Raw genomic sequence first — 17206 nt, 5'->3', positions numbered from 1 at the left:
CGTCTGTTGCATTAAGTTGCTCTGCTTTCTGGAGCACACACACACACACACACACACACACACACACACACACACACACACACACACACACACACACACACCCCCCCCCCCAAGTGTTTGTGTCATTCATTCGTTTGGAATCTGGCGTGATTACCGTTTGCTGATATAACATTTACAGAGATGACACACCACACAGGAGCGAGCGTGTTCTTTTAATTCTCACAGCTCAGATCAGTTTAAAGGGACCGGTCCGAGGAGACGACACCCAGAAGCAGCCGCAGAGTAAATTTCACAAGGAATTTATCGCACCACTTTAGAAGTTCATACCAGATCCGTTTTACCCTCGTTAGCCTTTAATGGTCCATATGTTGTGCTGAAAAGATGCCCGACCTCTGGAGGACTTTAGTTGAACGACTCCCCCTAGTGAGTAAAATCAACAGTCGCTCCCTTGACTTTCTGCAGATTCTCCTCTGCAGCAGAACGAGGAGAAACACTTACATTAGATTGTTTGTAAATTAAAGGCGAGTGATCTCAATGGAATCTCAATAATATTTTACTTTGAGCTCAACACTAAACAAACGTATTCTTCAAAGTGAATTAACGGCGATCACACATCAAATTAAACTTTGCTGTGACGTTTTAAATCAGGCGACTCCATAAATCTTTCACAATAACATAGCTTTCACTGTATTTGACTATCATAGCTGTAATATTAATAACCAATTTCCTCATTCCCCGACCCGACAGTACGGTTTGCACCCTATCGGCCTCAAGACATCGCCCTCAAACCTCTGCTGTTCGAGGTGCCCAGCATCACCATGGACTCAGTCTTCACGGGCCGCGAGTGGCTCTTCCAGGAGATCGACGCCCACCTCAACAGCCCCAACGCCACCACCAACCGTGGCGTGGTGGTAGTCGGTAACATCGGCTTCGGAAAGACTGCGATCATGTCCCGCCTGGTGGCGCTCAGCTGCCACGGCACCCGCATGAGACAGATCGCCTCCGACAGCCCGCAGGCCTCACCCAAACGTAGGCATCCACACATTTCTAAACATGAAGTCCTCTAGAAAAGCTGGACAAGAGCTTGCAAGCCTTTGTTTTGAGATTGCATGAATGTGACACAAGCAAGCAACTGTCCCCTGAGCGTGCTGCGTTGTCTTGTCTTGTTATGTCCAGATGGAGAGGGGCTCCCTCTCACCCAGCCTCAGCCCACGCACGGCACCCTGGGAGGAGGCAGCTGTCCAGGGACCCCTGAGATGAGGCGACGTCAGGAAGAAGGCATGAGGAGGCTGGCGTCTCAGGTACACACACACACACACACACACACACACACACTTTTACTTCCAGAAGAATATAGGTGGAACATTTATTTCTAAATCCTTTAGATCTTTTCTTATGATCTATTAGTTTATTCTCCCATTGCCTCATTTTATAAATGTGAATTATTCAGTTTCAGCCGTAGACCCAGAAAACAATTGTGTTTGTGAGGATGTTAAAATTCCCTGCTCTTATTTTATGACTGTATTTTACGAGAAGATAAGTGCACAATCCAAAGCCACTTACGAACATTTTCTGCCTCACCCCATCCCCACTTCCCTTCTCATAACCCTGTGAAATAAAAACTTCTTTTTTTTTCATTTTAATCACAAAGTATTGTGTCAAGGGTCTAATAGTTTTTTTTCTTTCATTTTATTCTTCATCAAAGGAAATTTAGTTTTAAAACCAAAATGCTCTTTTCACAATAAAAGGGAATACATGATTCAGTGTGAAATTTCTAAAATTTTCGCTGTCGGCCTCTTACTGAAAATGCAAGATAATTAATTTCCTGTTTTTTTTTTACATCTTAAATTTGTCAGTTTGAGGCAACACAGGTGGAAGCCAATGATACGCTCTCTTACAATGAATGAAAATCGTCGTTTCACACCATCCGCATAATATCAGACTCGGAACTTGAGAATAAGTCACGATAAATGAGCACTTTTCTCTCTTGTTCCCCGGCTACGTAGCGTCTCGTGACCTGCGCAGAACGTGAACCTATAAGATGTGTGAAACTGTCTGTTTTTCCCGCTCTTCCTCTCATCTGCTGTTGCGCCTCGGCCCCCCCCCCCTGCTGCTCGGCCATCTGCATCCCCACTCCCAGCCTGATGCATTATGCAGATGTGTTTAAAAGAGAAAAAACAACTTTGCCAGGGAGCCTTATGAAATATTTATACCTGCAGAAAGCCATTTCCCAGCCAAGCTATTAGATCTTGTTAACTCTGTGCATTAATAATTGAGCTCACTCCCTTTTTCACCCCTTTTGTTTTAAAGCCCTTTTTTCCATTGTGGCCAAAAATTAGCATTTCCTTTTGATTAGCCTTTTTTTTTCTCGCTGCCCTCTGATCACTGCCACCGCCTCCGAAAAATCAAACTGTCTGTGATCTCTCAGTCCCTCGGAGCTCTCGGTCACACCTGCTGCTGGTGTTCGGTGGCGAACCGCTCCGAACAACCACTGGGCCGCTCCTATTTTCCACACGTCCTTCCTCAGACAACCTTCCATTCATTTAAACATTAATTTGAGTACATGGCTGGGATTACGACAGTTTAACACTTGACTCCTTCTTGCCACAGACATCTCACACATGAGCATGCATGAGCTAACTCCAGCCGGAAGCCATGAATTATTAATGTCTGAAACCGTGCAGCGAAACGAGAAGTATTAAGTTTCATTATACTGCAATCATCCACCATGAAGTTGAGTCAATCCCACATGAGTTGTAGAAAACTGGCTTTGCACCGGCAGAGCCCTGAGAAATAAGACTTGTTTTTAAAAACCGTGTCCTTCGAGTCCTGTGCTCCATGACACTGATATCAATCTGTTCTGCAATATTCAAAGGTTGGTTGAGGTGAGGATTCACCAGAAGGGAACGAACTCACACTTTTACACTTGTCTGCTGGTTTATCATCTTCTCCCAACTCTCTGTCGCCCCCAGGTGGTGGCGTATCACTACTGCCAGGCGGATAACGCCTATACCTGCTTGGTGCCGGAGTTTGTGCACAATGTGGCGGCTCTGCTGTGTCGCTCGCCGCACCTCGTCGCCTACAGGGAGCAGCTGCTGAGGGAGCCGCACCTCCAGAGCATCCTGAGCCTGCGCTCCTGCGTCCAGGACCCGCTGGCTTCCTTCAGGAGGGGGGTCCTCGAGCCCCTGGACGTACTTTACAAAGGTGAGAGAGCAGCAGGTGAAAATAGTGTTGACTCCCAGAGTCTCCACTTTTCAATCAGTGAATGGTGAAAGTTTTTTACTTTCAATTCATGTTATAAATAAACAAATGTCAATTCTCTCGTGATTTCGATGAGGAATAAATAAAAGGGAAAAGTCTTGTAGAAATGATCTGCTGATAAAATTTACAATTTGAGCAGGACAGAGGTAAAAACAAGAGGAAGTGTCCACTGCCATTTTGATTTAAGAATTCAAACCCAGTGATGTTTTGGTCAATTAGAAACGTGTGTTTAGACTCCACTCCTTCGTGCATATTGTTTAATACCTCCTGTTCGCCGCGTTCTCGGTCTCAGTTTTCACGCCGCTTGTTGTTTTTTCAGAGAGGAAGATCAGCTCGGAGGAGGACCTCATCATCCTCATCGACGGTTTGAACGAGGCGGAGTTCCACAAACCGGACTACGGAGACACCATCGTGTCATTCCTCACCAAAACTATCAACAAGTTCCCTCCCTGGCTAAAGCTGGTGGTCACAGTCAGAACCACGTTACAGGTAGAGGACAGTAAATCCACATCTTTCTCCTCTGCAGTGTTACTTCTGAATTCAGCTTTTATTTTTATTGTTTCCACTGCCAACACAGAGGGTTTTACATCAGCGTTTTCACTGGGTTATGTTTGCATCACCTGTGGGCCTCTCGCCAACAATATTGAATTTGTCTTGAATGTATTTCTGCCGTCTTTGTCTCTGACCTTTTCATCGTTCCTCTGTGAGCATTACGCAGACGACGCAGATAGAAGTGGCTTTAATCAGATTTTCTTTGGGTTTGGTTTCTGCCTCCTCTCTCCTTCCACTTCATCTTTTATTCATGAGGAAGAACTCGACTAGTTATTCACAGCATGTCACAGCATTTACCTGTGTTAGCGGGAATGTAGGCTGTTCTATTATTAAGATGATTTTGCCAAAAACAAGTCCCCTGACTGAAATGACTGTGATTCCTCAGGAGATCACCAACGCGCTGCCGTTCCACCGCATCTCTCTGGACGGCCTGGAGGAAAACGATGCCATCGACCAGGACCTGCAGGGCTACATCCTGCACCGCATCCACAGCAGCCCGGAGATCCAGAACAACATCTCGCTCAACGGCAAGATGGACAACACCACGTTCGGCAAGCTCAGCGCCCACCTCAAGGCTCTGAGTCAGGGCTCCTATCTGTACCTCAAGCTCACCTTTGACCTCATCGAGAAGGGCTACCTGGTTCTGAAAAGCTCCAGCTATAAGGTGCGGCGCCGCTGTTTGGTTCGTGATGGTTTTCACAGGCTCAGAGATGTAGAAAGACAGATGAGTGTGAAGATGTCACGAAATAACTGTCAATTGTAGTTTTGGCTGCTTTTCACCTGTTTGTAAGTTCGGTGAAGTTAGACTGCTGCGGAGCGCCTGGTGCCTGTTCATTAAGTTTATTAATAAAGAACATATCACCCTGTCCGAATCGCATCAACTCTGCACAACGGATGTCAACATACACATATTTTTAGATGTAATTCTTTCCCTTCCAAGTTTATTATTATGTGAGTCATGAAAAGAATCCATACAACAGTAGCAGCTCAAATCTTCCTGACAGGCAGACTCAAACCCCTTTTTGATAAATGCTGTTGAATTGCTTTTTTTTTGTGAGTATTTCATGATGAAATATTTTATCTCGCAGCTGCGGATTCATTTATTTTCATGTATTCAGAAGTGCTTCTATTAAAAAAAACAACAAGTAATGAATTTCTGCTCTCATCTCTGACAATGAGGACTAGATGAAGATGTGCTTGACAAACACAATCCATTATTCATGTTGTGTAGCGGTGATCTGCATTGTGATTCACATTGTCTCCGTCCTGACCACAGGTGGTTCCAGTCAACCTGGCCGAGGTGTACCTGCTGCAGTGCAACATGCGCTTCCCCACGCAGTCGTCGTTCGAGCGGGCGCTTCCCCTGCTCAACGTGGCCGTGGCCTCGCTGCATCCGCTGAACGATGAGCAGATATACCAGGCCATCAACGCCGGCTCGCTGCAGGTACCAACAATTATACAGGACCTCTTCTTTAACCCTCGTCTGGTGGGTTTCTGCATGAATCAGAAGAAAAGTGGGACTTTTGATCTTTAGAGAAATAAATGTAAACTTTTTAAAGACAGAGACAGTTGTTAAGGTTGGATTTTTAAGGTTATATATAAAATAAAATTAACGGCACGTGTTAAAAGCAATGACGTTTTATAAATTAACACTGAGCCGATGTCTGTGGCTGCAGGGCATGCTGGACTGGGAGGATTTCCAGCAACGTGTGGACAACCTGTCTGTCTTCCTGGTGAAGAGGAGGGACGGCACCAGGATGTTCGTTCACCCATCCTTCAGGGAGTGGTTGATCTGGAGAGAAGAAGGAGAAAAGACAAAGTTCCTGTGTGATCCAAGGTGAGGACGGACAGGAGACACGGTGGATTATTTCCTGTGATGCTGAAAGTGAATAGGAGTGTATAAGGAGTTTATAATTACCCCGGGTGGAAAGACGACGTCGGGGTGGGATAGAGAGAGAAGAGAGGGACCATTAAAACAAGAACAAAATGCCCTGTTTTTCTAAGTTCAAATGATCCTGCAGGTTATATGAACGCCTCAAGAGAATCCTTTCAAAATTGCTGCAAATGTTCAGTTAGACTCATTTGTGCTGTAAAAAAATGTATGTAAACATCAGTAGAAGGCGGAGGGCTGCAACCACTGGGAGGTTATTCATGAAGAGAGATTTATGGGATCTTAATGATAAAGAAATTGTTTTATTTTTTGACTTTATTATATGATATGATATATTATATTTTATATTTCTGGAGAACTGAATCGTTGTGTGCTTGTCGTCTCTGCAGGAGCGGTCACACCCTTCTGGCCTTCTGGTTTTCTCGGCAGGAGAACAAGCTGAATAGACAGCAGACTATTGAACAGGGCCATCACATCCTCAAAGCACATATCTTCAAGGTGAACTATACGAGCCTCCACCTATATCTGCACTACACCTGCACAGCAGCGGTGGTTTGGAACCATAGTAATGAATGCATACTCTCCATCTCTTTGATCAAGGGTCTCAGCAAGAAAGTTGGGGTTTCCTCATCTATCTTGCAAGGCCTGTGGGTATCCTACAGCTCCGAGGGCCTTTCAGCTGCACTTTCTTCACTCCGAAACCTCTACACCCCCAACATCAAGGTACAGGCTGTAACGTGGCAGAGAGGAGTTGTTCTGGGCGTCCACCTCTCTCAGGAGGAAGTTTGAATCCTCACGCCGCCGTGTTACTTCATCTGTTTCCTTTCTGTCCAGGTGAGCCGGTTACTGATGATGGGCGGTGGCAATGTGAACTATCGTACGGAGGTGCTGAACAACGCCCCCGTCCTGTGTGTCCACTCCCACCTGGGGTACATGGACATGGTGGCTCTGCTGCTCGAGTTCGGCGCCTCTGTCGACGCCACGTCTGAAAGTGGTCTGACGCCGCTGGGCTACGCCGCCGCCGGGGGACACATGTCCATCGTGACTGCTCTTTGCCGCAGGAGAGCAAAGGTATGAAAGCGCAACAGATGACGCCAGCGCACGCCTCCTGTGCTTCACTCGTGTGCCTGATCGAATCCCTGTCCCGTTAACAGGTAGACCACTTGGATAAGAACGGCCAGTGCGCCCTGGTTCATGCGGCGCTGAGGGGCCACATGGAGGTGGTGAAGTTCCTCATCCAGAGCGACTGGAGCATGGGGCCGCAACAGCAACAACAGTCACCACAGACACAACAACAGGCGGCGTTGACCAAGAGCCACGCGGTGCAGCAGGCGCTCATCGCTGCAGCCAGCATGGGATACACAGAGGTACGGGGGGGCGAGGTGATGATGGAGATGATGAATGAAAATAATCAGGGTTTCAATCAGTGGTTTTATATCTGTCCCTTTATTCTTATTAAAAATCTTCATCTCTCTGTTCTTTAAGTAAACTTGGACGTTAATCTGTGTCACATCGACTCTTGTCCCCCCATCAGATCGTGTCCTACCTGCTGGACCTGCCAGAGAAAGACGAAGAGGAGGTGGAGCGGGCTCAGATCAATAACTTCGACACCCTGTGGGGGGAGACAGGTGTGTATACCTGCTGCAGCCAGACACCGATAACACCCTGAAATCAATACAGACGCACGACTGTGAATGGCTAACGCGTTGTGTAGTTGTGAAATCTTCAAACATATTGTAGATAGTGTGTATTTGTAAAGCATCTGTGGAGCGTTGTGTGTGCGCGCTGCAGTGCGGATGTGAGGGATCATGTGTGTGTGAGTGTGTGTGTGTGTGTGTCTGCTGCTGCGTCAGATGCTGCTGGCAGTGCAGTGGTGTCATCGGAGCAGAGAGGGGGCTCGGCTCACGCAGAGGAGGAGGAGGGGGAGGGGGTGATGGGGTGGGGATGGATGAGTGTGCTCGAGGGTGCTTAGATATGACGAGTCTGATTGCACTGTGGAAGGGTGTTGAGAAATATAATGTACCGTCGTAACCTGAAGCGATGAAAACCTCATTGCGAGCGTCACCCCCCCCCCCCGCGGATGAGTCGGAGCGACTGCTCCTCGCTGTCAGGAGGAGCGGGGACGTGTTCTCATTCAGACGTCACCTCCTTGTTCAGCAGGGATCACAGGATAGTTTTTTTTGTTTCATCCGTGCGTTGCTGTGTAGGTCAACTGAAAATACAGTGTTCTGTACAGCAGCCCGAGGGAGTATATGTATATATATGTATGTACTGCTCACTGTGAACTGTGGGTAATGTAGCGGGTTGACCAGGGTCACGCTGCCTCTGATTATAAAACATACATTCACTCTGCTTTAATTATTCACATTATAATCAGAACAGTTGAGAAGATGTCTGTTTAAAGGCCTCTGCTCCCAAAACGTCTCAAGTGGTCTCCTCTCCTCCTAGTTACTTCTCTTCTCTCCCTCTTTTTTTCTTTCACTTGTCTCTCTTCTCCTCCCCTTCCCTTAAAAAATCTAATTTCTCCTCAACATGTTGACCATACTTACCTTCTCTTATTGTGTGTGTGTGTGTGTGTGTGTGTGTGTGTGTGTGTGTGTGTGTGTGTGTGTGTGTGTGTGTGTGTGTGTGTGTGTGTGTGTGTGTGTGTGTTTCCAGCTCTGACTGCAGCCTCTGGTCGGGGGAAGCTGGAGGTTTGTCGTCTGTTACTGGAACAGGGTGCAGCCGTGGCCCAGCCCAACAGACGAGGCATCGTCCCGCTGTTCAGTGCCGTTCGTCAGGGACATTGGCAGGTTCGTCCTCTTCCCTTCATCCTGGAGAACACGCTCTAAAAGAGTTCATCAATACTGAACTTTGATTATTCCAAAAGAAGTCGCAACTACATCCTAGAAACCAAGATTTTTTTTTTTGATTTCCGTTTTCTTTTGATTGTATTCCCGTGATTTTAGATCGTGGACCTCCTCCTCACACACGGAGCAGATGTCAACCTGGCGGACAAGCAGGGCCGAAGCCCTCTGATGATGGCCGCCTCAGAGGGACACCTGGGAACTGTGGAGTTTTTACTAGCTCAAGGTAAATCATCTTTAGAAGAATAAGAAGTTTGAATCATTTGTAAACACAAGTGTGATTAAATGGTGGTAGGAGGGTTGTGTCTGTAGAAATCTAATGTTCAATTCATTAAGGAAATGTGTAAATGTGATGTAATATATACAAGAGACGTTGTCTTTCTACAGGAGCTTCTCTGTCTCTGATGGATAAGGAGGGTTTGACCGCTCTGAGCTGGGCATGTCTGAAGGGCCACTTACCCGTCGTCCGCTGCCTGGTGGAGAACGGAGCTGCCACCGACCACGCAGACAAGAACGGACGCACGCCCCTCGACCTGGCGGCTTTCTATGGCGACTCTGAAGTGGTAGGTGGCCAGGGGTCCTCTGATCTCTTAAGGGATTTATTTTGTATTATTTGAGGGAAAATAGCTCGTTTAATGTCCAGATACATGTTTGACGCACTGTTTTTCTCACAACATTTCTCTTGGTCAGGTCCAGTTCTTGGTCGACCACGGGGCGATGATAGAGCACGTAGACTACAGCGGGATGCGTCCCCTCGACAGGGCGGTGGGCTGCAGGAACACGTCGGTGGTGGTCGCCCTGCTCAAGAAAGGAGCCAAGATAGGTAAGAGCTGCGTTGGCGGACCGAATACATTTAGCGCCCAGAGGATCTCTTGCACCTGCAGCATCGTAATTAAAAAGGTCATTTGCCTGCCGTGAAATGACAAGTTGAGATCTGCTCGAAAGGAACACGCACTGGAGCTAAAGCATGAGCTGCATGAGGGAGAATCCAGTGATGGAACACGCTCCCTGTTTTTAGTTCTCGCCTCCCGCTGGTTATTATCGAGCACTGTGGCGTTTTACTGCAGTGAGCCATGGATTCAGGATTGTGTCTCCATGTAGCTTAAACCACTTCCTGCTACTGTACGTATGTCATCCCTCCCCCCCACGCTGCCGCATCATGCTGCTTCTCCTCAGCTATTTATGGCTCTGATGTGTTTTTTTTTTCCGTTTTTCTTGTACCACTGTTGTTTTTCTGCGTCTCTCTCTTTCTCTCTCTCTGTCATGTTTGTCTCTTATCGCTTATGATATCTCCCAGTTTTTCCTCCCTCTCCTCTCCTCTCCTCCTCTGCGGTTGCTCAGAGACAGGTTGTTATTAGCGCTTGTGGTGTTTCTTTTGAATGTTTCCCTTTTTTTTATTTTTTGCTGAAGCACTTATCTCCGCTTCTCACTGCTGCTTTTTTGTGTTCCTTTTCTCACTTTTCCTCCTCCACCACCACCACCCACCATCACCTCTCTCACCCACCTGCTGTTTCTGTCTCTCTCTCTCTCTCTCTCTCTCTCTCTCTCTCTCTCTCTCTCTCTCTCTCTCTCTGTCTTTCTTTCTTTCCTCTCGCTCCTACGCACTCCCACACCCCTGTTTTCTCTGGAAATTCTGTCGCCCTCCCTCTCACACTCTTCTCCCTCGCTCATGACCTCCCCCCACCCTCTCTCTCTCTCTCTCTCTCTCTCTCTCTCTTTTGCCCCCCCATCCCTCGCCTCTCTCTCTCCGGCCCCAGGATGTCAGACGCTGCCCAGTCGGCCCCGAGGTAAAGCCAAGGCTGTCGACTTCTCACCCCACCAGGCATTTTGACAGCTCTATCTCCTCTCTCTGTGTTGTCTGTGTCGTCCTAAGTGTCGGCAGGCGAGCTTAGCTACCAAAACCATCTCAAACTGACAAATAATAACACGCAAAGGTATTAGCACTGACAGTGATGCAGTCGGGGATTGCCTAGAGGTAGACGCTAACATTCAAATGGTCCATGACAGCATGCCCGGCCTCCAACCTGTGACGTCCTACCAAGGTGTTGACCTCCCATCCCACAGATGCATGCTGGAAAGCCCTCAGTAACACTTGCGTGGGTCGTGATTTAGCGGAAGTGCATGTATTTGTTAATTCCTTTGTACCACCACAGACCGGGGGTGATACACCACTGTACTGTGCATCGCTCATCTTCGATTCGTCTCAGCTAGGCCAGTCAGCAGCATTCCTGCACCTCCACCACCTCCACCAGCTCAGAGGACAGCTAACGCCTGCAGAGCTCCGTTATATCCCCTCCTGCTTGCCTCTCTTGTTTATTGTACCTGCCCCCGTGTCCCCCTTGTGCAAGATCCCCTCTCCTCTTCCATCTCTGTGGTGTGTGTACATGTGTCAAGGATTGCTGTCGCTCAGTTACAGAACATGCACATCAGTTCCAGTCAAGGGATTGTGTTTGATTCTCAGTCATGAAACACTGTGCGGTGATGAAAGTGTGAAGAAATATGCAGCTCCAGTTTTTTTATTGGGACATCAGTGTTCTTCTGCTTTTTCTGCTGTTACTGAATTAATCAGTAGCACAAAGAACTAGAATACCTCCGCCAAGGCCCATTTGTCCCCCATGAAACCTCGTTTAAATTCAATAGATCCTGATTTGGATCTGAACTAAATAAATAAATATCAGTCCCCTAAACATGTTGGATTTCATAAATAAAAAATATGAAAGAAATTCCTGGATCTGCCTCATGATCCAGATCTTTCCTGACCTGTAGCCCATCCTTCCACCAAATTTCATGTTAATCCGTGCAGACGTACAAACGCAGAGGAAAACAAACCTCCTTGGTGGAGGTAGTTACATCTGCACTTCTTGACAAGACAAAAGAAATGTGTCTCAACTGAAAGACATGACCGTGTGATTTGTTGTGAATTATTTTTGTATTGTACATCCACAGTGGGTTTACCTGGGCCAAAACCTATTTGCAGATAATCGCTAGAAAAATTTAAACCGTGCTCATTCTGCACTTTAGTCAGACAAACTTCCAGCTCCCTGCGACTCCCAGCAGAATTTAAAAAGGCTCATAGTTATCAGCAAATACTCTTTGGCCCAGGTCGGACGTCCTACAGCGAGGTCACAGTGTTCTCGGGACTTCACCGCAGATTTTTTTGTAATCTTTGCCTGTCTTTTCTCATCCATTAATCATTTTGGCTGTTGTACTCATCCCTGATATTAATGTTGTGTGTAGTGTGACTCCCAGTCGCTCCTTCCTTCCTTCCTTCCTCCCTTCCTCCCTCCTCTTCTGCTGATGGCTGTCGAGTCTGTCTTACTGTGGTTTTCTTTTCCATCTGCTCCTCCCTGTGTTCAGGTCCAGCCACATGGGCCATGGCCACCTCCAAACCCGACATCATGATCATCTTACTCAGCAAACTCATCGAGGAGGGGGACGGCTTCTACAAGGTCAGATTTCAGAGTGTGAATTACAGATAATCTGTCATACAATATATATCCTTTAAATGTGAATCTCAAAGATCTCATGGTGAACGAAGGACGACCGGGTTTTCTTTCTGTTTGTCCGACAGAAGGGGAAGGTGAAGGAGGCGGCACAGCGTTATCAGTATGCCCTCAAAAAGTTTCCACGCGAAGGCTTCAGCGAGGACCTCAAGACATTCAGGGAACTCAAAGTATCGATCTTCCTCAACCTGTCCCGATGTCGGAGGAAAATGAACGTAAGTCGACAGAAGTGCAACAACCAATCTAAGTTTTAGATCATCATTTTGCAAGAAAGTGCGGATAATGGTGTCGCCCACTTTTTCCTATGTGGGTATTGTTCCATCTAGTTCTGCTTTGTTCAATCTCTCCAGGACTTTGGGATGGCTGAGGAATTTGCGACGAAGGCACTTGAACTGAAACCAAAATCTTACGAAGCTTATTACGCCAGGGCCCGAGCCAAGCGTAGCAGCAGGTACACACCCTCACACCGCCACACATCACAGACTAAATACTTGTAATTGTAATGAATCACATTCTGACTCTTACTCTCTTAATCAGAGATTTCTTCCACATTTTGTCAATTGTTATACATTTTACGACAATGACTGATTGTGAATGATTTTCTCCCGAAAGTAAAGTTCAGTTTTCCGATATTTATCTCTCTCGTTCTCTTTCCAGACAATTTCCTGAAGCCTTAGAGGACTTGAATGAAGCCATAAAGCAGTGCCCCAACAACCGAGAGATCCAGCGGCTGCTCCAGAGGGTGGAGGAGGAGTTTCACATGCTCAGCCAGGAGGAGCACCAGCAGCAAGACCTGGAACTAGAGCCTCCTCCCTCCCCGCCTCCTACGCCTCCCCCGGAAGAGGAGGAGTCACTGTCCCTCTCCATGCCTCTCCCCCCTCCCCCAGAGCCCCGCCTGGAGGACATGGAGCCCGTCCAGGACCTGTTTGAGGATGAGGACTACCTGGAGCAGGAGCTGGAGGCCATGTCGATGGGTCTGCCTCCGCCCGATTCCCTAGTCAACCCCTCCAGCCTTCCCATCATTCATAGCCCACCTCTCTCCCCCACACATCCAGATCAGATCTATTTAACTGGAGGCTCACCCATGGGCCAGCCCTACGAGTATCACCCCACCTCGTCCTCCATGTCCTCCCCAACCCGCGGGACATACCAGTCAACGTCGCCCTCTTTATCCCCAACGCATCAAAACTCCCACTACCGCCATAGCCCGCCTCACACCTCCCCAGTGCACCAGCCATCCTACCGTTTCAGCCCGCCTCCTATGGGCACCGGGGGTCAGGGAATGGATCACCAGAGCCCACCGCCTTCCCCTTTACGTCGGGCTGCACAATACAGAGCCAGTCCGCCGGTAGAGAGTGTTTGTCTGTACAGATCACAGTCTGGGTCTCCTGTGCGCTACCAGACAGAGCAGCACCCCGGCCGACCCAAGTCTCCCCTCTCTAAGATGAGCAGTCAGCGTTCTTTCCAACTGAGCTCCCAGCCCTCGTTATCCTCCCAGCACCACCAAGCCCAAGGCCTTCGCCTCCAGCCTTCTATAGCCCAGATAGTCCGCACAAACCAGCCCAGCAGTGTAATGGGCAACAGCAATTATGGAGGCCAGATGGGACACTCCATGGGTGGTCGCTACCAAGGGGGCTCAGTGGATGTGGAGAGCCGGCTGGTGTATCAGCCCTCCCTGGATGGACGGTCCATGCCCCAGGTCCAGGCCAGCCTCAGTTCTGGGGCCCTCTGTCAGCACGGTGGCCGAGGAGGGGTTATGGAGTCGGGCCTACTGAAGGATGAGCTACCCCAGCGCCCCTCCTCTGCCTACCGCGCCAGCAGCGGGGGCCCAGGGGGCATCCGTTACAGCCAGACACCTCAGATAAGCCGCAGCCAGTCGGCCGCCTACTACCCGGTCTCTGAACACGTACTGGAGCGTGCCAATGCCATGCCTCCCTGTCAGCTGGGCTCGCCTGAGATCCCTCATATGGTGAGACGCCCCGTCAGTGCCAATACTACTGAGTTGAAGCAGCATGTGCCCACCCCCAGGCCTCTCATCCATTCTCAGAGCGTAGGCCTTAGATTCTCCCCCTCCAGCAACAACATCTCAACTGGATCCACCTCCAATTTGGCGCCGGGTTTCAGGCCTTCTTCTTCCATTCAGCAGATGGAGATCCCCCTGCAAGCTACATATGAGCGCAGCTGTGATGACATCTCTCCTATCTCTCCCTCGCAGGGCGGCGGGGGGCTGTATCAGGGCGAGACCACCCGCTCTCGGAACACGCCCTTCATGGGGATCATAGACAAGACGGCGCGGACTCAGCAGTACCTGCATCAGCCCTCGCGGTCCAGGGCCATGACGTCCATGGACTCTGCAATTAGCCCCACCTCGCCTGGCCAGCTCGTCCAGCAAGGCTCCACCTACAGCCCCCCCGCCTCACTGGGAAATATCGCCTACTATAACAAGACTAACAACGCCCAAAATGGACACCTGTTGGAGGAGGACTACTACACCCAGCCCCAGCCCCCCTCTCTGGGCAAACTGGCTAACGGCTCCCGTGGCAGCGGGGACATCCTGGAGCGGGTCAGCCAGGTGCCCACCTACCCGGACGTCAAGGTGGCGAGGACTCTGCCCGTGGCACAGGCCTACCAGGACAACATGTACCGCCAGCTCTCGCGTGACTCCCGCACCCAAGGCCCCACATCCCCCATCAAACCAAAGAGACCCTTTGTGGAGTCGAACGTGTGATGGCCTGTCTGTGACTGGTTGGTCGGACTGGGCTTGTTAGAGGAGAAAACGGTTGGACAGACAGACCCTTGGACTTGCGACATGGACTAACTTGTCTTAAAGAACTCACAAGAGACAAATCCAGTCGGAGAGAAAACCACACAGCAGGCACAACAGTGAAGCGATTATTTCATTATCATACTCTGCACACAGGTAAGAAAACGAGAGGCTCCGCAATTCTGATCTCACACTGATTCAAAGACCAGTGCACTTCCAAAATGGTGGTGAGGCACAAAGTTCCCACAGGTGAACACAACAGAGCGAAAGTACCAATAATCGGACTCTACACGTGGACTCTGTATCCATCCTCTGTTCTTTCAAAGTGTGCTCTTAAGCAAGGTTGCTAGTAGGCTCTATTCTATGTAATACAATACTATATGTTCAATACTGTACATTGCTCAGAAAAAAACAAAAATGGCTCAACAACTCAGTACTTAGAGAAAAATGACAATATTTATAATTAAGTTATATATTGTACATAGAAATAAAACAAAACATAGTTTGCGTTTGAATTGTATTCTGTTACTCCTGCCTTTGTGTCCCACTGCTAGTCATATGGAAAACCGACCAGGATGAGGGAGGAGGGACAGAGACCAACTTTGAGTGACGTTAATACCTCGATTTTGTCAAAATAGAAATTCAATACTTTGTCGTGGTTTGTGCTTTTTCTGCTGCAATATGCCCTCGATGTAAAATACTGCTGCAACCAACAATTTTCATTTTCCGTTGATCTCCAGAATATCGTTTTGATTCATCTCTTTATAATAATAATAAGACAAACGACCATCAGTCCGAAACCCAAAGATGATGAAAAGCTAAATCTGAATGAAATGATCAATCAAAGACATTTGCCTGTCGACTGCCTGTCAACCGATTCATCAACAAATTGTTTCAGGGTTTGAGTTGATAACAGGATCCAACTTTTCTCAGAATATTAGAAACTAAATGTCTAGAAAACTTCATCAGCGGATTCAATTCATTTGTGAATCAAGTCACATCGTCTCATTCCTGAAGTTTTTCCTTTTTTTTTTAAGCATCATTCCTGTGAACATTTTATAGGATATTTTACTTTACTTAGCCATCGTGTTGTATAAACAAGCAAATCATCAGTTGCTGTCGTTTTGAACGGGCTAATATTTTTTACAGAACTCTTTACTCTTTGTTTTGAGGACAGATTGCTCTATTAGGAGAAAAAAAGGCCTTAAGTGCAATAACTGTGTTTACAGTTCGATTCCTTGTCGACAGAAACGTTCAATCATCTTTATCTGAATGATGCTGATCAGTGGTAAATACTAAAAAACCTGTGGCGGCTGATTTAAAGTATCAAAGTTCGTCTTAGTCCCTCCTCAGTTCATAACGACACTGTACGTTCATACGAGAGACAACGGCACATATGCTAGTGATGGGTTAACACGGTTAGTGCTCAGCGACTATTAGCAAACAAATGCATACACGACCACTGTTGCAGACATTTTCCCTCTTACTCCTGCATTATTTCGTGCCGTTTCTTTTTACCCATAATGCATTTTTACGCCGCCACCTCTGCACTAAAAATGCCTGTTAAGTTCTTAACTAAGGGTGCACTTTATGTATTTTACTTACTGTGTTGTTATGATTGTTGAATTTGGAGAACGTGGGTGTGTGATGGGTCAGACCTCTGGCCACTGATACCAGACTATCATGGACACTTATTATTATTATTATTATTATTACGATATGATTTACAAAGCAGTGATGAATGACAATGTGAAGAGCAAACAATGTTTTTAAACAGGTGAAGATGTATAGACTTTCTAGCACAAGTTGTATATACTGGCTCAGATGTTCCACTCCGTCCAGCTCGGGTTCGTTAGTTAAACAAGTCTGTTTGAAGAAGCCGATCATATTTAAGTAATGATAAAAATAAAAAAAATAAAAATCTAAGTCTCCAAATGAGCCAGTCTAATCCACTGGTCCTGCACACGCCTTGAAAATAAGTGGAATCTACTGCAAAAAAAAAAAAAAAAGACTGACATTTCAGAAACTCTGTATTTGGAGTTTGATGAGAAAAAAGAGGGATAATAAGAATATTCAAGTTATTTGTATATGTGGGGAAAGTTATAGACCGTTTGTCTGTAACATTTTATTTTGGTTCTAGATAAAAAAATATCTAAAAGGAGGCGGCTCCTCCTGACCGTCCTCAGTTTCACCTGCTACCAGAGAATCGCCCGACTTATCTTTACAGAGATTAAGGTATAAACTGTAAGATACTTCATTTAAACTGGACTTCTCAGTTGAGGCTATTTGAGGGTGTATGGTTTCAAGCTGTGTGTGTATATTAGTTTGCTGTACATAGTCTGATGCATGTTCTATTCTTTCCATGAGCTCAAGCGGAAACATGTATAGC

General features: G+C 47.3%; 1 protein-coding gene across 17 annotated transcripts in view; it reads left to right on the top strand.

The window, feature by feature from the left end:
• tanc2b (tetratricopeptide repeat, ankyrin repeat and coiled-coil containing 2b) overlaps positions 1-15337 on the top strand; it is a 112427-nt gene extending 97090 nt beyond the window's left edge. For 14 of the 17 annotated variants that reach the window (XM_069518008.1, XM_069518009.1, XM_069518010.1 and 11 more), the window contains 21 exons: positions 748-1029; positions 1177-1301; positions 2973-3204; positions 3581-3750; positions 4199-4477; positions 5090-5257; positions 5490-5650; positions 6094-6202; positions 6305-6427; positions 6539-6775; positions 6859-7071; positions 7239-7332; positions 8363-8496; positions 8653-8776; positions 8938-9113; positions 9241-9373; positions 10308-10337; positions 11908-11999; positions 12122-12268; positions 12404-12504; positions 12711-15337. In XM_069518008.1, the coding sequence (XP_069374109.1) occupies positions 748-1029; positions 1177-1301; positions 2973-3204; positions 3581-3750; positions 4199-4477; positions 5090-5257; positions 5490-5650; positions 6094-6202; positions 6305-6427; positions 6539-6775; positions 6859-7071; positions 7239-7332; positions 8363-8496; positions 8653-8776; positions 8938-9113; positions 9241-9373; positions 10308-10337; positions 11908-11999; positions 12122-12268; positions 12404-12504; positions 12711-14781 (5201 nt within the window). In that variant the 3' untranslated portion in view covers positions 14782-15337. The remainder of the gene's footprint in view (positions 1-747; positions 1030-1176; positions 1302-2972; positions 3205-3580; positions 3751-4198; positions 4478-5089; positions 5258-5489; positions 5651-6093; positions 6203-6304; positions 6428-6538; positions 6776-6858; positions 7072-7238; positions 7333-8362; positions 8497-8652; positions 8777-8937; positions 9114-9240; positions 9374-10307; positions 10338-11907; positions 12000-12121; positions 12269-12403; positions 12505-12710) is intronic. The other 3 variants (XM_069518005.1, XM_069518012.1, XM_069518007.1) reach the window with 1 other exon arrangement.
• The last annotated feature ends 1869 nt before the right edge of the window (positions 15338-17206 follow it).

Source organism: Paralichthys olivaceus, chromosome 21, assembly GCF_024713975.1.
Source record: "Paralichthys olivaceus isolate ysfri-2021 chromosome 21, ASM2471397v2, whole genome shotgun sequence".
Taxonomy (NCBI): Eukaryota; Metazoa; Chordata; class Actinopteri; order Pleuronectiformes; family Paralichthyidae; genus Paralichthys; species Paralichthys olivaceus.
Note: the sequence above shows the minus strand (reverse complement) of the source record. Positions and strands in the feature narration are given on the sequence as shown.